The following is a 22,415-nucleotide window of genomic DNA, read 5'->3' on the forward strand; positions in this document are numbered from 1 at the left end:
TACCCACCCGTAGTATGCCGTCCAGCAGGTATATCTCATTGGTCATCCCCAAAGCCAACACCTCCTTTGGCCGCCATTCCTTCCAGTTCTCTGCTGCCAATGACTGGAACGAACTGCAAAAATCTCTGAAGCTGGAGACTCTTATCTCCCTCACTAACTTCAAGCATCAGTTGTCAGAGCACCTTACCGATCACTGCACCTGTACATAGCCCATCTGAAATTAGCCCACCCAACTACCTCATCCCCATATTGTTATTTATTTTGCTCGTTTGCACCCCAGTATCTCTATTTGCACATCATCTCTTGCACATCTATCATTCCAGTGTTAGTACTAATTGTAATTATTTTTGCACTACGGCCTATTTATTGCCTTACCTCCATAACTTGCTACATTTGCACACACTGTATATATATTTTCTGTTGTATTTTTGACTTTATGTTTTGTTTTACACCATATGTAACTCCGTGTTGTTGTTTTTATCGAACTGCTTTGCTTTATCTTGGCCAGGTCGCAGTTGTAAATGAGAACTTGTTCTCAACTGGCTTACCTGGTTAAATAAATGTGAAATAAAAAAATAAAAATATTCCTCCACCAAAATAATGACCAGCACTGTATACCAGAGGGACATTTGAAGGAATTTGATGAAGACAACCACTGTGTTTGTCAAATTAAAACATTGAGGCATTAAAACAAATGCACATGCACCATTGTTGTTTGTAATACAACATCTCAGTACTGTAGAGCACTCTCTTTTAGTAATAAAACATTTAAAACAGAAAGTGGAGTGGGTTGGCATAAAGCGCTCTGGGGAAAATACCTGAAAAGGTATCATACAACCACAAAGTGATTGATACTATGGCTTCAAACAACAAAAACAACCTGCACAAATTGATGGAGATTTGTAAAGACAAGGTATGAATTGTGAGAAAGGGTAAGTGTCAGTGGGTGCTGTAGGTGGGTGTGGTGCAGGAATCAGGCGCAGGACGCAGAAAATAAGTCCAAAAGACTTTAGTGAAAGCACACTCACTACACGAGCCAAAAGCCCGGAGGCGAAAATCCGCACACAGGCGTAAACCAAAAAGGCGCACTAACATGTGCGTAAATACCCTCCTAAAACAGAGGAGGAAAACTACGAAGAGCAAACGGGCAACTGTAGCGCACAAACACGACAGCGAAACAATCACACACAACACTTGACTAACACAATGAGAACTTATAGGACACTAATTAGCGCTAAACGAAAACAGGTGTACATAATAAAGACAAAACCAAACGAACATAGAAACATTCAACGGTGGCAGCTAGTACTCCAGAGACGACGACCGCCGAAGCCTGCCCGAGCAAGGAAGAGAGGCAGCCTCGGCCGAAACCGTGACAGTAAGAATCTCTTGTTTTTGTCAATCATCAACTGTTCTGAGATACAAATATTGCCCTCAAATTTCTGAAGTACTGTAAGTTCATAAAGCACACAGCTCATCACATTATACAGTGAGCTCCAAAATTGTTGGGACAGTCACACATTTTTTGGTTGTTTTGGCTTTATACTCCAGCACTTTGGATTTTTAAATGACACAATGACTATGAGGTTAAAGTGCAGACTGACTGTCAGCTTTAATTTGAGGGTATTCTCATTCATATCGGGTTAAAGCTGACAGTCTACACTTTAACCTTATAGTCATTATCTAATTTCAAATCCAAAGTGCTGGAGTACAGAGCCAAAATAACAAAATATGTCTCTGTGCCAATACTTTGTAGCTCACTGTACTTCATCTGATTGAATGCAAGTTACTATTTGCAATATTTGCCTGTTGTTTCCTTCATTATATATTTCATTAAAAACATCTCCAACCGTTCAAACATGTTTCTCTCTTCTTGGTCGTTTGTCTCAATGTAACAGATTTGGAGGCATGTACTGAGAGCCTTCAAACCCCATTTTTGTGGTCCTCACTTCCACACCTGGAAGGAAGCAATAGAGAACAGAGCTCATGACACAAAACATTACTAATGACTAGGGCCAGGATTTTTCCCTGGTCAGATCACATGGTCTGGAAAAACTCTTGGTCTTATGTTATAAATGCAATAACAGGTGTTCTTCCTTTCCTTTAAAGCCAGACTCAGTCCCAAATAAAATATCACATTTTATTTTTTTGATTAATATATCTCGAAATGGATAGATGAAAGCTTAAGTTGCCATTTGGGTCATTTCAAAGTGATAAATACGTTTTTATGAGTTATAAATACAGCAGTTTTGTTTACAAATTGCAGGTCAGATTTCTCTCAGGTAGCCTAGACTCTAGAGTATGTTATGACATCATGCCTGGGTTTGTTTTGTTGACGCAACGAAACAAACCATACAAAGTAAACAAAATGACGAAACTGACACAGAGTCTGGCTTTAAGAATGCCAACACCAATCTCACGTGTTCAATGTTTGACTTTCATGGCATCCAAATTAAAAGAAAAATCCCACATGTTGATCACACACATAATAACAATGTAATAACAATGTGAGCACTTCCAAATGCTTTCTTAATAAATCTTGTGGTTACTGTCTTTCTCAGACTCAGACTTACCATCCTAAAACACTGGATTCTTTACAGTCTGTCTTTCTACTCCATCAATGGTGTGGTTTCTGGCAAGAAAACACACAACAGAAGAGTTGGACTTAATCATACATACACATGCTGGTAAGCACGCACGCGCACACACATCCCTGGTCTCCCTTTACACCCTCACAAGGTACAACAATCAAACAGTACAGGGATTCCCTAGTTTGTCTATTCTGGACCACAAACTGGCTCTAACAATCCTCAAGGTAAACAACAACATAGTATATGGCAGAATTCCAGGTGAATGCCACTGTGTCTTACCCTCACACTTTGACTCATCTTTAGGACTGTTGGATCCGCTGGGTTCATCTGCTAATGAGAACAGAAGGACAAACTTTTTCTAATTACATCATTTCTAGTAACCCGCTAGATCACGTGTCAAACTCATTCCACAGAGTGCCGAGTGTCTGCGGGTTTTCACTCCTCCCTTGTACTTGATTGATGAATTAAGGTCACTAATTAGTAAAGAACTCCCCTCACCTGGTTGTCTAGGTCTTAATTGAAAGGAAAAACCAAAAACCCTCAGACACTAGGCCCTTCATGGAATGAGTTTGACACCCCTGTTCTAGATGAACCCTCTATACTTATAATAAACAGTATAATGTATTTAGCGTTTAAGAATCAGTCAGTTACAGGAATCAAATCATCAGGACAAATATGGTTGGAGTTCACTGTAACTGCCAGAGCACTCTGTTACTGGGTAAACTATCCGCTTAAGTTTCCTACACACCTCCATTCCCCTGCCCCTTTCCAGCTTTGTCTGTGTCGTCTTCCCCTGTTTTGGGGTTGGCCGTTTGTGGAACCTTAACCCCTGCAGAATCAAACGTAGAAGGAAAACATTAACCACAGCCTCTCTCCTACTGCATCAAATACTGCTTAAAGCTACAATATGTACAGTGGGGGAAAAAGTATTTAGTCAGCCACCAATTGTGCAAGTTCTCCCACTTAAAAAGATGAGAGAGGCCTGTAATTTTCATCATAGTTACACGTCAACTATGACAGACAAAATGAGAAAAAAAATTCCAGAAAATCACATTGTAGGATTTTTTATGAATTTATTTGCAAATTATGGTGGGAAATAAGTATTTGGTCAATAACAAAAGTTTCTCAATACTTTGTTATATACCCTTTGTTGGCAATGACACAGGTCAAACGTTTTCTGTAAGTCTTCACAAGGTTTTCACACACTGTTGCTGGTATTTTGGCCCATTCCTCCATGCAGATCTCCTCTAGAGCAGTGATGTTTTGGGGCTGTCGCTGGGCAACACAGACTTTCAACTCCCTCCAAAGATTTTCTATGGGGTTGAGATCTGGAGACTGGCTAGGCCACTCCAGGACCTTGAAATGCTTCTTACGAAGCCACTCCTTCGTTGCCCAGGCGGTGTGTTTGGGATCATTGTCATGCTGAAAGACCCAGCCACGTTTCATCTTCAATGCCCTTGCTGATGGAAGGAGGTTTTCCACTCAAAATCTCACGATACATGGCCCCATTCATTCTTTCCTTTACACGGATCAGTCGTCCTGGTCCCTTTGCAGAAAAACAGCCCCAAAGCATGATGTTTCCACCCCCATGCTTCACAGTAGGTATGGTGTTCTTTGGATGCAACTCAGCATTCTTTGTCCTCCAAAGACGACGAGTTGAGTTTTTACCAAAAAGTTATATTTTGGTTTCATCTGACCATATGACATTCTCCCAATCCTCTTCTGGATCATCCGAATGCACTCTAGCAAACTTCAGACGGGCCTGGACATGTACTGGCTTAAGCAGGGGGACACGTCTGGCACTGCAGGATTTGAGTCCCTGGCGGCATAGTGTGTTACTGATGGTAGGCTTTGTTACTTTGGTCCCAGCTCTCTGCAGGTCATTCACTAGGTCCCCCCGTGTGGTTCTGGGATTTTTGCTCACCGTTCTTGTGATCATTTTGACCCCACGGGGTGAGATCTTGCGTGGAGCCCCAGATCGAGGGAGATTATCAGTGGTCTTGTAGGTCTTCCATTTCCTAATAATTGCTCCCTCAGTTGATTTCTTCAAACCAAGCTGCTTACCTATTGCAGATTCAGTCTTCCCAGCCTGGTGCAGGTCTACAATTTGTGGAGTCTCCCAAGTGGCGCAGTGGTCTAAGGCACTGCATCGCAGTGCTAGCTGTGCCACTAGAGATCCTGGTTCGAATCCAGGCTCTGTCGTAGCCGGCCGCGACCGGGAGACCCATGGGGCGGCGCACAATTGGCCCAGCGTCGTCCAGGGTAGGGGAGGGAATGGCCGGCAGGGGATGTAGCTCAGTTGGTAGAGCATGGCGTTTGCAACGCCAGGGTTGTGGGTTCGATAAAATAATGTATGTGCTAACTGTAAGTCGCTCTGGATAAGAGCGTCTGCTAAATGACTAAAATGTAAATGTAATGTTTCTGGTGTCCTTTGACAGTTCTTTGGTCTTGGCCATAGTGGAGTTTGGAGTGTGACTGTTTGAGGTTGTGGACAGGTGCCTTTTATACTGATAACAAGTTCAAACAGGTGCCATTAATACAGGTAACGAGTGGAGGACAGAGGAGCCTCTTAAAGAAGAAGTTACAGGTCTGTGAGAGCCAGAAATCTTGCTTGTTTGTAGGTGACCAAATACTTATTTTCCACCATAATTTGCAAATAAATTCATTAAAAATCCTACAATGTGATTTTCTGGATTTTTTTTCGTCATTTTGTCTGTCATAGTTGACGTGTACCTATGATGAAAATTACAGGCCTCTCTCATCTTTTTAAGTGGGAGAACTTGCACAATTGGTGGCTGACTAAATACTTTTTTTCCCCACTGTAACTTTTTGGGCAACCCAACCAAATTCACATAGAAATGTGAGTTATAGATCTTTCATTCCCGTTGTAAACAAGTCTAAGAAGTGGTAAATCTGTTCTATTTCTATGCTTCCTGTTTCGGTTTTGTACACCAGCTTCAAACAGCTGAATATACAATATTTTTGGTTATGGAAAATATATTTCACAGTGGTTTAGATGGTACAATGATTCTCTACACAATGACTGCTTGTTTTTTTCACATAAACTGAAATTAGGCAAACTATTAGAATTTTATCAACCAGGAAATGGAGGAGTGATTTCTGTATAGTCCATCTTTAAAGAAGTTACTTCTGTTTATACAGTCTTAAATTAACTGGATGACTTGCCTTGTTCTGGCTGGACTCCATCACTGCCTTTAGTTGAGGAGAAGAAGAGAGACAAGTTGAGTTTAACATTCTCATACACAGACCACATTAGTATTTGTTGTGTTCACTTCTGGATGACAATGAAAAGGATGCTAAGTGGCAGAATTCCAGGTGAATGCCACTGTGTCTTACCCTCAGGCTTTGACTCATCTTTAGGACTGTTGGATCCGCTGGCTTCAGCTGCTAAGGAGAACAGAAAGACAAACTTTCTCTAATCTGATCATTTGAAAGAAACACTCCTATGCTTATAATACACAGTATATTAAATTTAACCTTTAAGAATCAGTCAGTTACAGAAGTGTTTTCCCTAGGATTTTTTCAACAGTGGTAGACGGGGGGCATTGCTACTAGTGTTAGCGCAATGACATGCTACACTACATGACCAAAGGTATCTAGACACCTGCTTGTCAAACATTTCATTCCAAAGTCATGGGCATTAATATGGAGTTGGTCCCCCCTTTGCTGCTATAACAGCCTCTACTGTTCTGGGAAGGCTTTCCACTAGATGTTGGAACATTGCTGCAGGGACTTGCTTCCATTCAGCCACAAGAGCATTAGTGAGGTCGGGCAATGATGTTGGGCGATTAGGCCTGGCTCACAGTCGGCGTTCCAATTCATCCCAAAGATGTTCAATGGGGTTGAGGTCAGGGCTCTGTGCAGGCCAGTTCCGCTTAAGTTTCATACACACCTCCATTCCTCTGCCCCTTTTCAGCTTTGTCTGCGTCCTCTTTCCCTGTTTTGGGATTGGCCTTTTGCGGAACCGTAACCCCTGCAGAATCACACGTAGAAGGAAAACATTAACTACAGGCTCTCTCCTACTGCATCAAACACTGCTTACATTCTGGCACAGACACTAATTAGGGACTTCTCCTTAGATGTGGGGCTGGTTTTGTGGCTGTTGGACTTCCTGAGCCAGAGGTCACAGCGGGTCAAAGTAGGTCCCCACGTGTCGGACATACGCACCACCAACACAGGCTCTCCTCAGGGATGTGTTTTGTCCCCACTCCTGTACATCTTGTACACTAATAGTTGTACTAGTTTCCATCCTGACAGACACCTCGATAAGTTCGCTGATGACACTGCCTTGATCAGCCTGTTGCATGATGATGAGGAACACCATCCTAAATGACTCTGTAGAGTGGTGTGACGAATCACACTTGGTCCTCAATACCAACAAGACCAAAGAGATGTGCATAGACTTCAGGAAGCGTACAACATCTATCAGAGGTCAGAACATAGAGATAGTAGAGGAATACAAATATCTGGGTGTCCTCTTGGACAATAAGCTTCAGTGGAATAAATGTACAGACCTGATCTACAAAAAGAGTCAACAGAGACTGTACTTTCTCAAAAAGCTGGGATCTTTTAATGTTGACTGTACTATACTGAGTCTGTTTTACAAATCTTTAATTGAGATTATTGTAACTTTTTCTACTGTTTGTTGGTTTGGCAATGCTACTGTCAGCCAGAGAAATATGCTGAGAAGGATTATCACCACAGCAAGCAAGGTACTTGGAGTCAAACAGACAGGCCTGGATGAGATCTTTAAGGTCAGGGCCCTCCGCAAGGCTCACAAAATCATTTTAGACCCAAGCCACCCCCTGTACCCGGACTTTGAACTACTCCCCTCTGGGTGCAGGTATAGGGCACCCCTCGGCAGGAAAAACAGAACTAGACAATAATTTGTGCCGGGTGTGATATCCCTCCTAAATAGCTTGGGCTAATGTTCCTATCGACCCAGTAAGGCCAGCAGGCTAATGTTCCTATCGACCCAGTAAAGCCAGCAGGCTAATGTTCCTATCGACCCAGAAAGGCCAGCAGGCTAATGTTCCTATCGACCCAGAAAGGCCAGCAGGTTAATGTTCCTATCGACCCAGTAAGGCCAGCAGGTTAATGTTCCTATCGACCCAGAAAGGCCAGCAGGCTAATGTTCCTATCGACCCAGTAAGGCCAGCAGGTTAATGTTCCTATCGACCCAGTAAGGCCAGCAGGTTAATGTTCCTATCAACCCAGTAAGGCCAGCAGGCTAATGTTCCTATCCACCCAGTAAGGCCAGCAGGTTAATGTTCCTATCGACCCAGTAAGGCCAGCAGGCTAATGTTCCTATCGACCCAGTAAGGCCAGCAGGCTAATGTTCCTATCGACCCAGTAAGGCCAGCAGGCTAATGTTCCTATCCACCCAGTAAGGCCAGCAGGCTAATGTTCCTATCGACCCAGTAAGGCCAGCAGGCTAATGTTCCTATTGACCCAGTAAGGCCAGCAGGCTAATGTTCCTATCCACCCAGTAAGGCCAGCAGGCTAATGTTCCTATCGACCCAGTAAGGCCAGCAGGCTAATGTTCCTATCGACCCAGTAAGGCCAGCAGGCTAGTCTCTTTTTTTGGTATGTAACTGTTATGACAGTTGTATTGTCAATTTGTTTTGTATTTAAACACCACTTTAAATGTGTACATGACACTGCAACAAAACTTCCCCATGGGGACAATAAAGTCAGTAAAAGTAAAGCTACCCTTGAATTTTGACTCATCTTTAGGACTGTTGGATCTGCTGGCTGGAACACACAACTTGTGTTACCTTCTGGTTGACATAGCGACTTCCTACTAAAAGTCATCAACAACAGAATTCAAATAAAATAGCAATCTATGTTATCGTGATATTCTGAGATATGCAGATGAGCATCTATGCTACTTCTGCTTTATGACGTCTTAAATTAGCTGGATGACTTGCCTGTGGTTTGGTTGATTCCATCACCGGCATTAGCTGAAGAGAGAATAGATCAGTTTAGCATTCTCAAACATCTTTGTTGTGACAATACTGAATGATGATGGGAGAAGTATGAAGATGTAACTTTTTGATTTGTAACAGGGATATGCAACCCTGTTCCTGGAGTGCTGGAGGTACTGCAGGATTTTCTTCCAACTAGGCACCACACCAGACCAACTGAGCTAATTGATCAGTTCAGTGATTGCCTAAATTCAACACACCTGGTCTTCCATGTCGGTTAAATCAAAAACATGAAGTGCCTGCAGACCTCCAGGACCAGGGTTGTCTTCCCCTGCAGTAAATGAACGCTTTAAGCGTAAGCTCTTAAAGACACAAATCCTGCAAAGGTCTTGAGATGTTCTGACACAAGCCACATTTCTAAACCAGCAACAGTCATATCAAACAAAACAAAATGGAAACAGTTCTCAGAACTCAAAATGTCCTGATTGACAACCATGGAGCAGATCAAATAAAACAGAAGACTCACACTGAAGCACATTAAATAATTGGCTTTTGGATGTATAATCTAGCAAGGGGTGGAGGTGACAGAATCTTTATCCACAATGTTACCTCTATTGGAGACATTTAGAAAGTTCACGAATGCATAGATGTGAAGAGAAACTGTCGTATCGAGTAAATGCTGGCAATTATTGCTGTCAAACAAAGGAGTCTGCTCATACTGAACCTTTGATCATACGTTTATTCATATCACAAGCTTTCAGCATGAGTTACAGGTGTCAAGATCACCCGGAGAGCAACGTCCCAGATTGCAATGGCTGCTCTAACCTCTTTTTCCTCCAGCATATACTTATAAACAATGTAAAAATATGGGTTGCTCCCTCTGCTGTCCAATCACCTGTCTCCCCTGGGGCGTCACCCTACAACTGGCTACTTTTGAACTAAGATAAACATCCACTCTTTGTTCCTATAGAAAGTCATAATCTTCATACACGACAAAACCAAAACCAAACAGGTTATTTCAAATACTCATCACACGTACATAATTTAAAGCACATTTCCCTTGCAGATTCCAACTACATCATTCACATTTGATATAGGCTAGTCCACACACTGCTAACTTTAAACTCACATTAGTAATCACCTTCTCATACTGTATGTAGATGTCACTAAAACATGTTATTCAAATAAATGCTACCACAAATAATGTGAGTAACACATTTCTGGCAACATCTCCAAATATCGGCATTGTCAAAATGGCCCCATAGAAGTACCATGTAAAAGGTGTGTTAGTGTTACTACCTGTTAGTGGGCTGATTGTTATTATTCTGATTCATGGAGTAATCTCTAAGAGTCTATTCACCTTGTGGTCCTCTGTAGCTCAGCTGGTAGAGCATGGCGCTTGTAACGCCAAGGTAGTGGGTTTGATCCCCGGGACCACCCATACACAAAAATGTATGCACGCATGACTGTAAGTCGCTTTGGATAAAAGTGTCTGCTAAATGGCATATTATTATTACAGCGCTGTTAACTGTATCCATGGCAACCCCAGAGAGAAACCCTGAAACTCCACAGTTGGCAACCTGAACATCCCCTACAGTTTGATAAACAGTATCCGGGGCAATAGAATTCTGATTGTTGACTGCAACCCCTGTAAAGTTACACCATCCATACAAATATTTTACAACAAACAAAGTAGAAGAGGTTCCTTTTAGGATGTACAGTTGCTTGCGAAAGTATTCACCCCCCTTGGCATTTTTCCTATTTTGGTACCTTACAACCTGGAATTAAAATGGATTTTGGGGGGGTTGTATCATTTGATTAACACAACATGCCTACCACTTTGAAGATGCAAAATATTTTTTGGGGTGAAACAAACAAGAAATAAGACAAAAAAACTGAAACGGTGTGTGCATAACTATTCACCTCCACTCCTAATGTCAATACTTTGTAGAGCCACCTTTTGCAGCAATTACAGCTGCAAGTCTCTTGAGGTGTGTCTCTATAAGCTCCTTCAAGTTGGATGGGTTCCGCTGGTGTACAGCAATCTTTAAGTCATACCACAGATTCTCAATTGGATTGAGGTCTGGGCTTTGACTAGGACATTCCAATACATTTAACTGTTTCCCCTTAAACCACTCAAGTGTTGCTTTAGCAGTATGCTTAGGGTCATTGTCCTGCTGGAAGGTGAACCTCCGTCCCAGTCTCAAATCTCTGGAAGACTGAAACAGGTTTCCCTCAAGAATTTCCCTGTATTTAGCGCCATCCATCATTCCTTCAATTCTGACCAGTTGCCAGTCCCTGCCGATTAAAAACATCCCCACAGCATGATGCTGCCACCACCATGCTTCACTGTGGGGATGGTGTTCTCGGGGTGATGAGAGGTGTTGGGTTTGCGCCAGACATAGTGTTTTCCTTGATGGCCAAAAAGCTCAATTTTTGTCTCATCTGACCAGAGTACCTTCTTCCGTATGTTTGGGGAGTCTCCCACATGCTTTTTGGCGAACACCAAACGTGTTTGCTTATTTTTTCTTTAAGCAATGGCTTTTTTCTGGCCACTCTTCCGTAAAGCCCAGCTCTGTGGAGTGTACGGCTTAAAGTGGTCCTATGGACAGATACTCCAATCTCCGCTGTGGAGCTTTGCAGCTCCTTCAGGGTTATCTTTGGTCTCTTTGTTGCCTCTCTGATTAATGCCCTCCTTGCCTGGTCCATGGGTTTTGGTGGGTGGCCCTCTCTTGGCAGGTTTGTTGTGGTGCCATATTCTTTCCATTTTTTAATAATGGATTTAAATTTGCTCCGTGGGATGTTCAAAGTTTCTGATATTTTTTTATAACCCAACTCTGATCTGTACTTCTCCACAACTTTGTCCCTGACCTGTTTGGAGAGCTCATTGGTCTACATGGTGCCACTTGCTTGGTGGTGCCCCTTGCTTAATGGTGTTGCAGACTCTGCGGCCTTTCAGAACAGGTGACAGATCATGTGACACTTAGATTGCACACAGGTGGACTTTATTTAACTAATTATGTGATTTCTGAAGGTAATTGGTTGCACCAGATCTTATTTAGGGGCTTCATAGCAAATGGGGTGAATACATATGCACGCACCACTTTGGACTATTTTGTGTATGTCTATTACATGAAATCCAAATAAAAATCCATTTAAATTACAGGTTGTAATGCAACAAAATAGGAAAAACGCCAAGGGGGATGAATTATTTTGCAAGGCACTGTATTTGCCCTTTAAGTTTGCATATAAGTGGAAATATTCTGCAGGTTAATGTTCCTATCGACCCAGTAAGAAAATATTCTGGGTTGTGAGATTACTGCTGTGCACTCGCACTCTCGCTTTCTATCACACAAACACAATTGGAGATACCTGTTACTAAGTAAGGGCCCTAATTTGATTAAAACAGATTTCTTGATTTCTGGGATGGGACAGAAACAACACTCCTGTCCTGTGCTGTGAGGAAGCATGTGTGCAGTGCATGGAAGTACTGAATGTGTATATGGTGCAGTGCATGAATAATAATAATAATAATAATGTTGTGTTTGTATTACTGTGGGGAGCCAGTTAGCAGGTTGAATATGGATCAGAGTCAAGTTAGGGTAAAATTACCAAACATTCCACCACAAAACTTTGTCAAAAAGTAGATCCAGGTGTCTTCGGGATATCCTGAGATGAAAAAGAGACACACAAATTTAAGACATTATCAAGACACTTTCATTCAAATGAAATGCACATTGTGTAACACTTTTGGTGAATCAGTGAGTATGAATAGTTGAACCAGGAAGAGACAGAGAATCATCCTACCATTTTTTTTCTTCCACACCAAACAACCTGGGGAGTAAAAATACAAATATTTTATAACTTCTTAAAGTACAAGTCTGCATTAATATTCTGCCAGCTATTGAATATGACTTTACCCACAATTACATGCTTAAGCTGCAATAAGAAACCATTTCTGAGAGCACCAATAAACAAGCTGCATACAGTACCTGCACACCTGTAAAATAACATAGCCAGCGATTTCACATCTAATATCCATTGAACTCTAAACATATTTTTAGGTTGACACAAAGTAATTACGGTCCTTTTTGCTGATTAATTAATTAATTCAGATTAGGCTAATCCATACTCTGCGAGGTCCAAATTGGTGCCTCACTGTGACACATTATGAAGACTGTGCCCTACGGCAGGTGGTGCATCTAACCCCCTGTCTTGTCTGTAGCAGTTGCCTGAACACTACTGTAAATACAGGTAGAACAGGTATCCCCTTCAGGGGGTATAGCTCACTGTTGTTGCTGCTGTTATGTCAATCTGTGCTTCAGAACTATGTACAGTTGAAGTTGGAAGTTTACATACACCTTAGCCAAGTACATTTAAACTCAGTTTTTCACAATTCCTGAAATTTAATCCTAGCAAAAATTCCCTGTCTTAGGTCAGTTAGGATCACCACTTTATTTTAAGAATGTGAAATGTCAGAATAATAGTAGAGAGAATGATTTATTTCAGCTTTTCTTTCTTTCATCACATTCCCAGTTGGTCAGAAGTTTACATACACTGAATTAGTATTTGGTAGCATTGCCTTTAAATTGTTTAACTTGGGTCAAACGTTTCGGATAGCCTTCCACAAGCTTCCCACAATAAGTTGGGTGAAATTTGGCCCATTCCTCCTGACAGAGCTGGTGTAACTGATTCAGGTTTGTAGGCCTCCTTGCTCGCACATGCTTTTACAGTTCTGCCCACAAATTTTCTATAGGATTGAGGTCAGGGCTTTGTGATGGCCACTCCAATACCTTGACTTTGTTGTCCATAAGCCATTTTGCCACAACTTTGGAAGTATGCTTGGGGTCATTGTCCATTTGGAAGACCCATTTGTGACCAAGCTTTAACCTCCTGACTGATGTCTTGAGATGTTGCTTCAATATATCCACATAATTTTCCTTCCTCATGATGCCATCTATTTTGTGAAGTGCACCAGTCCCTCCTGCAGCAAAGCACCCCCACAGTATGATACTGCCACCCCCACGCAGTGGTCTAAGGCACTGCTTTGCAGTGCTAACTGTGCCACTAGAGATCCTGGTTCGAATCCAGGCTCTGTCGCAGCCGGCCGCGACCGGGAGACTCATGGGCGGCGCACAATTGGCCCAGCGTCGTCCAGGGTAGGGGAGGGAATGGCCGGCAGGGATGTAGCTCAGTTGATAGAGCATGGCGTTTGCAACGCCAGGGTTGTGGGTTTGATTCCCACAGGGGGCCAGTATATACAATATATATATATATATATATATGTATTCACTAACTGTAAGTCGCTCTGGATAAGAGCGTCTGCTAGATGACTAAAATGTAAAATGTGTTCTTCGGCTTGCAAGTTTCCCCCTTTTTCCTCCACACATAACGATGGTCATTATGGCCAAACAGTTCTACTTTTGTTTCATCAGACCAGAGGACATTTCCCAAAAAAGTACGATCTTTGTCCCCATGTGCAGTTGCAAACCGTAGTCTGGCTTTTTTAATGGCGGTTTTGGAGCAGTGGCTTCTTCCTTGCTGAGCGTTATGTCGATATAGGACTTGTTTTACTGTGGATACAGATACTTTTGTAACTGTTTCCTCCAGCATCTTCACAAGGTCCTTTGCTGTTGTTCTGGGATTGATTTGCACTTTTCTCACCAAAGTACGTTAATCTCTAGGAGACAGAATGCGTCTCCTTCCTGAGCAGTATGATGGCTGCGTGGTCCCATGGTCTTTATACTTGCATACTATTGTTTGTACAGATGAACGTGGTACCTTCAGGCGTTTGGAATTGCTCCCAAGGATGAACCAGACTTTTGGAGGTCTACAATTTTTTTTCTGAAGTCTTGGCTGATTTCTTTTGATTTTCCCATGATGTCAAGCAAAGAGGCACTGAGTTTGAAGGTAGGCCTTGAAATACATCCACAGGTACACCTCCAATTGACTCAAATGATGTCAATTAACCTATCAGAAGCTTCTAAAGCCATGACATAATTTTCTGGAATTTTCCAAGCTGTTTAAAGGCACAGTCAACTTAGTGTATGTGAACTTCTGACCCACTGGAATTGTGATCCAGTGAATTATAAGTGAAATAATCTGTCTGTAAACAATTGTTGGAAAAATGTCTTGTGTCATGCACAAAGTAGATGTCCTAACCGACTTGCCAAAACTATAGTTTGTTAACAAGACATTTGTGGAGTGGTTGAAAACCAAGTTTTAATGACCAACCTAAGTGTTTGTAAACTTCCGACTTCAACTGTACATGTACAGTGCTCTGTTACTATAGAGGTGCTGTTCTTACCTGTTAAGACGTTGAAAAAAAACGCTACAAGTACTAATATGACAACAACAACACCAACAACCCAACCACCAACTTCAGAAGGCTCTGAAATGAAAACACATTTTGTATTGATACTTTGACAGGAGTTGATCAGGTATTCAAAATAGCGCAGCATTCAAATTGTCCTACAACATTAGCAGTGTTACTGACATATCAATAAATAAGACAGTAACACACTTATGAGTGTCCACTCACCTGAGACAAACACCTCTCCAACTGGCTCACTGACTTCCCCTTCCCCACTAACATAGTTATTCAGCTTGCAGATGTACATGTAACCATTGTTTGGTTTGCCAGTGTCGCTTTTAGAGACAATAATCGATTTGTCTAAGACCTCCCACGCTCTCCCTACCACTTTCCAGCTGTAGGTGACGGGTTCAGCATCAGTGGTGTTGCCCTCACAGGACAGAATGCAGGAGGTTTTGTCTGGGTTACAGGATGAAGTGATTGTGGGTTTGGGGACTGCCTCTGTAAATAGAGGAAAGAAACAGGAATAATTTGGGAAAATGCTTGTGAGGCACTGAATAACCTGCTGTTTCTCACGACCACGCACACACATACACACATGTATATACACACAGATGTATACACACACACACACACACACACACACACACACAGAAACACTTACTGATAACAGACAGTTTATATGTCTTGTCAAGCAGTTTGCTGTTGAACTCCACAGAATAAACTTCACTGTCTGTTTTCTTCAAGCCACTGATTCTCAGCTCTCCAGTAGTCTGGTTCAGGGTTGTGCGGCCTTTGAAGGCAGCATAGATTTCCAGACCAAAATACTCGTCCCACTCTGCCACCTTGTTCTTCCCATGCTTCCATATGATGCCTGTGATGGGGCCAGGCACTGTGGACTTGTCTAGTTTCAACACGATCTCACCTCCCACTTTATGATAAAGATCTGGAAAAGCAGACACTTCATACATTTATCAGAGTATCAAAATATCCAGGGTAACACATTATGGTTAGGGTATAAATATGTAGTCCTAACCCTATTGGCATTGAACTGACTTTTACTTTTTATGTCTAGAATTCTGCTTGCTGGGCGTAACTGGCCTATGTAGTCTGCCCACTTTGATAGTATTTCCCTCCTCACCACCACCACTGGAGCAGAAATGTATCTATACTACACCACAGACAAACATCTTTGTCTACACCCTGCCTCTGAGGCTGTCCACTATTATATCACCAGCTAGGTTTCCATCCAATTTGTGACATATTTTCATGTGAATATTCTAAAATCTGCATAAAACAATATGCACATTTTCCCACCAGAGATATATTTCCATCAAACTGACTATTTGTGGATAAAATACTGTGTGTGATGACGTAGTGTACATACAAATAACGTTTGCAGTTAAATTCCCATGTACCGAATGATAAATACAAGTTTAAAATGGGTTTCCATCACATTTTACACTCTACTGATGGTTTGTCAAAAATGTTTGCCTTATATAGATTGTTGTGTTATATAGCAAATCTGCCCAATCTGGTCTTGGCACATGCACTCTAGCCAACAGCTCACAGCTACAGTGGGGGTAAACTATCTACATTATGACATTATTATGGATAAGAGCGAGAATATTTGTATTTGTCCAACGGCAGTCAAGCATTGATCATCATGTCACCAGAATAAGACCCTCAATATTTATTTAAAAGGAGCATCAAGCTCATCACCTTGCACTTTCACCACCCTGTGAAGTTCATCATAACTTATTTCATTTGTAGCCTAATAAACTGCATGCTTTCCCGACGAGTGGTAGTGGGAGGACCACACACCATATCATCATGTGATTGCAAGTTTACTTCAATGATGGTTATTATATCAATATTTGCTTATAAAGCAGAGCAGGCATCATGGGCGGGGCTAGGGGGCCTGGCCCGCCCTACCGTACCTCTTTGCCCTTCCAAATAAAATATTGAACTATTGATCATTTATTTGACCGAGACGCACACCGACAGAAAGAGCAAAACAGCGCCCCTCTGTCTGTGTATGTGTAGAAAATGTATCTGATGCTGTCTGGACAAAAGTAGTATGGCATGTCATACTTTTTCTGGGCAGACAGGATCAGATACATGGGCTACATATAGTAAGACAGAGGGGCGCTGTTTCACTGGCTAGTTTCAGCAGAGAGGAAGAGGCGAAGCGAGAGGGCTCACTCTCGCCCAAATCTGTCCAGAATAAACCCAATGCGTTTCTATGGGCATAATATGCAGACCTAAGCTTGTCGCCTGCATTCTCGCCTTTGGGACAACGACTCGCATTGTTAGGGCGGAGACCTGAGTATCTCGTCATTACAGTACCTTGCAAAAGTAATCATCCCACTTGGCGTTTCTCTTATTTTGTTGCATTACAACCTGTAATGTAAATAGATTTTTATTTGGATTTCATGTAATGGACATACACAAAATAGTCCAAATTGGTGAAGTGAAATGAAAAAAATTACTAAAAAGTCTAAAAAAATTAATAACGGAAAAGTGTTGCGTGCATATATATTCACCCCCTTTGCTATGAAGCCCCTGAATAAGATCTTGTGCAACCAATTAACTTCAGAAGTCACATAATTAGTTAAATAAAGTCCACCTGTGTGCAATCTAAGTGTCACGTGATCCGTCACATGATCTCAGTATATATACACACCTGTTCTGAAAGGCCTCAGAGTCTGCAACACCACTAAGCAAGGGGCACCACCAAGCAAGCGGCAACATGAAGACCAAGGAGCTCTCCAATCAGGTCAGGGACAAAGTTGTGGAGAAGTACAGATCAGGGTTGGGTTCTAAAAAAATATCAGAAACTTTGAACATCCCATGGAGCACCATTAAATCCATTATTAAAAAATGGAAAGAATATGCCTCCACAACAAACCTGCCAAGAGAGGGCCGCCCACCAAAACTCACAGACCAGGCAAGGAGGGCATTAATCAGAGAGGCAACAAAGAGACCAAAGATAACCCTGAAGGAGCTTCAAAGCTCCACAGCGGAGATTGGAGTATCTGTCCATAGGACCACTTTAAGCCGTACACTCCACAGAGCTGGGCTTTACGGAAGAGTGGCCAGAAAAAAGCCATTGCTTAAAGAAAAAAATAAGCAAACACATTTGGTGTTCGCCAAAAGGCATGTGGGAGACTCCCCAAACATCTGGAAGAAGGTACTCTGGTCAGATGAGACTAAAATTGAGCTTTTTGGCCATCAAGGAAAACGCTATGTCTGGCGCAAACCCAACACCTCTCATCACCCCAAGAACACCATCCCCACAGTGAAGCATGGTGGTGGTAGCATCATGCTGTGGGGATGTTTTTCATTGGCAGGGACTGGGAAACTGGTCAGAATTGAAGGAATGATTGATGGCGCTAAATACAGGGAAATTCTTGAGGGAAACCTGTTTCAGTCTTCCAGAGATTTGAGACTGGGACGGAGGTTCACCTTTCAGCAGGACAATGACCCTAAGCATACTGCTAAAGCAACACTCAAGTGGTTTAAGGGGAAACATTTAAATGTCTTGGAATGGCCTAGTCAAAGCCCAGACCTCAATCCAATTGAGAATCTGTGGTATGACTTAAAGATTGCTGTACACCAGCGGAACCAGCAATTTGGGCAGCGCGCGTGGCAATAGGCCCAGCTGATTATTGAGTTACAGCTGTCAGTGAAAAGCATCTAAAGTGTGTGAAGATAATGTGTCTTGAGTATAATTTAAAATGTTGAGAAAAGGGTAGGGGTGTGTGGCGAATATATGGGCGTCTTTTCCCATTCACTCAGCTCTCCAGAATGTGCTTCGCTGTCTCCCGCCAATGCGTGCACATCAATTGTTTCATTGGGTTCATTTTTTGCCCTTTGAATGTTTATTTTCATCAACTCCCCATTACATATGTAACCAGTAGGTCTAGTAAATGTACCGTTAATCCCCGGTCATTTGGTTACATTAATTACTGTTCATGCAAGTCATTTACCTTTCTCATTCTCGGAGTGGAAACGTTGTGTGCAGAGTTCACGACCTGCCTCACTTGTGAGAAACAAGTTATTCTCTATTCCATAACCATCATTTAGGAGTTGTGAATTTTTTCATAGTTTTTTTTTGGAGTGCTCCATGTGAGCAATGAGCATGTGAATGGTTTCTCTGTCCTGATAATGTTGTGGCAACGTGCGCGCCTGAACACGCCAACCTCCCAATTTAATACAATGTTGCACTTCACTAGAAATAACTCAAGTCAAGAAGATAGAAAGGGAGGCAGACATGCGGAGTAGAGACATGACTGCAATTAAAAGAACCTGCATTTTCATCAGGATATGTTCTACTGTTTTTATTTTGTTGGCTTTAGGCCTATGTATTTTACTTAGTTGATGATGGAAGTTATAGGCCTTCTGCTGCATTGGCCTATAGGCAGCGGCGACTCGTCATTCAGGGCCCCACCTGTTTTGAGCCAAACATTTTTAGCAAAAATGGGCGTCTTGCCTGTTTTGCATGTTATTTTGGCATTAATACATGTCACATATCAGTTTGCAAACAATGTACAAAAAATATATATCATTGAGTTAATAAAGCTGCATACAAACATGGTCTCTTTTTTGTTTTCTTGAGTAAGGCAGCTCCAAAATGCAGGTGTTTCAGCCTAGCTCAGTGCTTTCTGTGGTGGTGGGGCAAGCCAGCAGAAAATACGGAGCGTTGTGCCGTGATTGGCTCACTGTTCTGTCATTCATGGGGACACTACATCACCGCCAAATCTAACGGTAGACCTCGAAAATTCAAGCCCCTAGGGTGCTGCCATGGATTTACATTAGACGTGCCCATCCAAGAAGGCTCAAGGTCATTGGCCACAGATAAAAGGACATCAGATCACGTTATATCTACAGTAGCTTTGATTGGACTGATCATGTCAACATCATACTTTCTAAATCTTAGCTAGCAGTCATCATCATGAATCAAGTCGACAATCTACTGGCAAATCCTTTTTAATCCTTGTCATATGAAGAGAAATAATGAAGAGAAATTATAAATAAAACGTATCGGTGCTCATCATCCATTGGACATAAACATTGCACAACAAGTTGGAAATCGCAAATTCAACAATGAGTGGTTTGGAAGGAATCAGTGACAGTGGCTAACTGCAAGCATTGCAAAGCAATCACTAGCCTGCTATTCAGTGGAGTGGCTGTATGGTCCCAAATCTGGGATTAAGGGTCTCTTTTCCAAGTTTAAAATGATAAACATTCAACATTGGCCATGCTGTCAATGAAGCATGATTTGTGCCGCGCTCAATACAACTGTTAACTCTGAACTGTGAAAACTTGATTTCAAGACAACTGGGAAGTCGGGAATAAACCAGCTCAGACTGGGAAAATATGGTTTGAACGGTCATCCAACTCAGAATTGTAAATCCGGCCTCTTTCAAAAAAAGTTAGTTTTTCTCGATTTCCCAGTTGTCTTGAAAGCACCATCAATCCAGAGAATGCCAGACTTTGATGACAAAATTTGCCCATGAAGGACCGCCACCTTCCGGTTCAAGTGAGCACAACAAGTTGAGTCAAAAAATGTATTGTATGCTGCTGCATAAATGATGTAATATGCCAGGGAGATATGTATGCTGTCGCTAAGAAAGTAATACTAAGTGTATGTTGTGTAGTAAGCTGTTAGTAGCCCATTTGCCTCACCCTAATAATTTGGTCTATTTACCCCTCTTAATTTCACCTGTTGTTCTGACTTGGTGGTGCACATGTAGCCTATAACCTGTTTTAGAGAAATGTAATCATGAAATATTGTAAGAGCTTTAATTGTCTGTTTATATGCCCCCTTTATTTATCCTACGGTTTGACTTGGTGTACAGGGAGAACACTGTAAGAACGGCCCGTGTTCTGAATTCTGTCGCTGTACATTTCAAAAGTGCTAAACAAATAGTTGTATTGACTACGTCCGTCCTAGCGCGCTCATTAATGTCTTAATCTAAATTACGGATTGCCTCTTATCCGCTTATCGTCCCATTATGCCATAGTTTGTACATCTCATTTGTCATTAGAAACCACATTTGTTTAAGCAAGTCAGCCATATCAGCTATGTTTTTTTAAAAGGCAGTGAATGAGGCTGAATGAACTGTTTCGCTGCCAGACAAGGCTCCGCTGATAGCCAGGTGTAGCAGTGGTAAGATGTTGAGACTGTTGTTGGGACAGCTTTATGTAGGCCCTAACAGTTTGTGGACACTGTTTGTCACCGTTATTGTGCAATTAATGTGTTATTTAGTGGTGTGTTGTGCTGTGGCTTTGCTGGCATGCATCCCACTTTCTATTTTTTCACCAAGATTTACATGCTAAAATCGCCACTGCCTATAGGCTATCCCTGAGTTACATGCCTAATTTCTTTAGCCGCCAATGGATCACGGTGTATCAGTGTGTCCATATGGCAAAGGCTGGTGTGTCATGAATACCGCTTCCTGTATCTGTTTCTGCCTGTGTTGCCTGTTTTCTGTCCTGGAGTATGTTTCCTGAGGTTCCTGAACGCACCCTGTCTGGTTGCCGGGCGACGAAGCTAGGTGGGAGATGTCTCTATTACCCGCAGCTGCATCTCATCAGCTATCTGCTCACCTGGTCCTGATCATCACCTCTCCACTTCATAACTTCTGACCTGACATCCATTCCCTGCCGGATCATTAGCCATGAACAGTATGTTGTGTCAGAGTATCAGCCTCAAAGTTACTAGAGTTAGTTTTGTTGTTTTGTACTTTTTGCTTGCCGTGTACTTACCTTCGTTTACTCTGTCTACAGTCATCCTCCCGGAACATTCACCCCACCCCTGCCTGGTCGTCGGTGGCTTCTGTGACATCATTGGATCTGCCTATTCACTCCCACCAACTCACCTCCGCTGCCCGCTCCGTCTCCTGGATTATTCTGCTTCCACATTTGAATCTGTAAAAAAATACTCACCTTTGTTCTACTCACCTTGTCCTGGTCTGCTTCTGGGTTCTGCTTTAGAGAATCGTGACAGAACGATCCGGCCAAGGATGAACCCAGCGGACCTGGACTCTGTTCGCCATGCCATTACCCATCAGGAGAGGATGTTGGGACAACACAGCACGGCGCTACAGGAGATAGCGTTGTCGGTTCAGAACTTTTCTGCCAGTCTGATGAGTATCCAGGCTCAGCTCAGTTTGCCAGTCTCAGTTTCACCCCTCTCGCCTGCCGCTTCTGGAGCTGTTCCCTTCCGTGAGCCCAAGGTTCCGATGCTAGATAAGTACGAAGGGGATATGGGAAGATGCCGTTCATTTCATATGCAGTGTGGATTAGTCTTTGATCTGCAACCCAACTCTTACGCCACAGACAAGGCCAGGATAGCTTTTGTTATTGAACTGCTGCGTGGAAGAGTTCTGGAGTGGGCTTCAGCAGTATGGGAACGACAGGACACCTGCATGGCGTCATACCAGGAGTTCACGGCAGAGATGAGGAAGCTTTTTGACCATCCAGTCCGAGGTAAGGACGCAGCTAAGCATTTGTTCTCTCTTCGCCAAGGAGCTCGCAGTGTTGCAGACTTTGTTA

General features: G+C 42.5%; 1 protein-coding gene across 1 annotated transcript in view; it reads right to left on the minus strand.

Annotated features, from left to right (window-relative positions):
- Nucleotides 1-1,567: 1,567 nt before the first annotated feature.
- Nucleotides 1,568-22,415, minus strand: part of LOC311125830 (uncharacterized protein) — a gene marked incomplete at its 5' end in the record, with an annotated part of 122,450 nt that continues 101,602 nt past the window's right edge. Inside the window, 6 exons of the mRNA XM_084199859.1 lie at nt 1,568-1,957; nt 2,574-2,632; nt 2,871-2,921; nt 3,340-3,420; nt 5,778-5,804; nt 5,949-5,999. Of these exons, the coding sequence (XP_084055985.1) occupies nt 2,610-2,632; nt 2,871-2,921; nt 3,340-3,420; nt 5,778-5,804; nt 5,949-5,999 (233 nt within the window). The remainder of the gene's footprint in view (nt 1,958-2,573; nt 2,633-2,870; nt 2,922-3,339; nt 3,421-5,777; nt 5,805-5,948; nt 6,000-22,415) is intronic.

This window comes from Coregonus lavaretus (genome assembly GCF_964263955.1).
Source record: "Coregonus lavaretus genome assembly, contig: HAP1_SCAFFOLD_533, whole genome shotgun sequence".
Lineage (NCBI taxonomy): Eukaryota > Metazoa > Chordata > Actinopteri > Salmoniformes > Salmonidae > Coregonus > Coregonus lavaretus.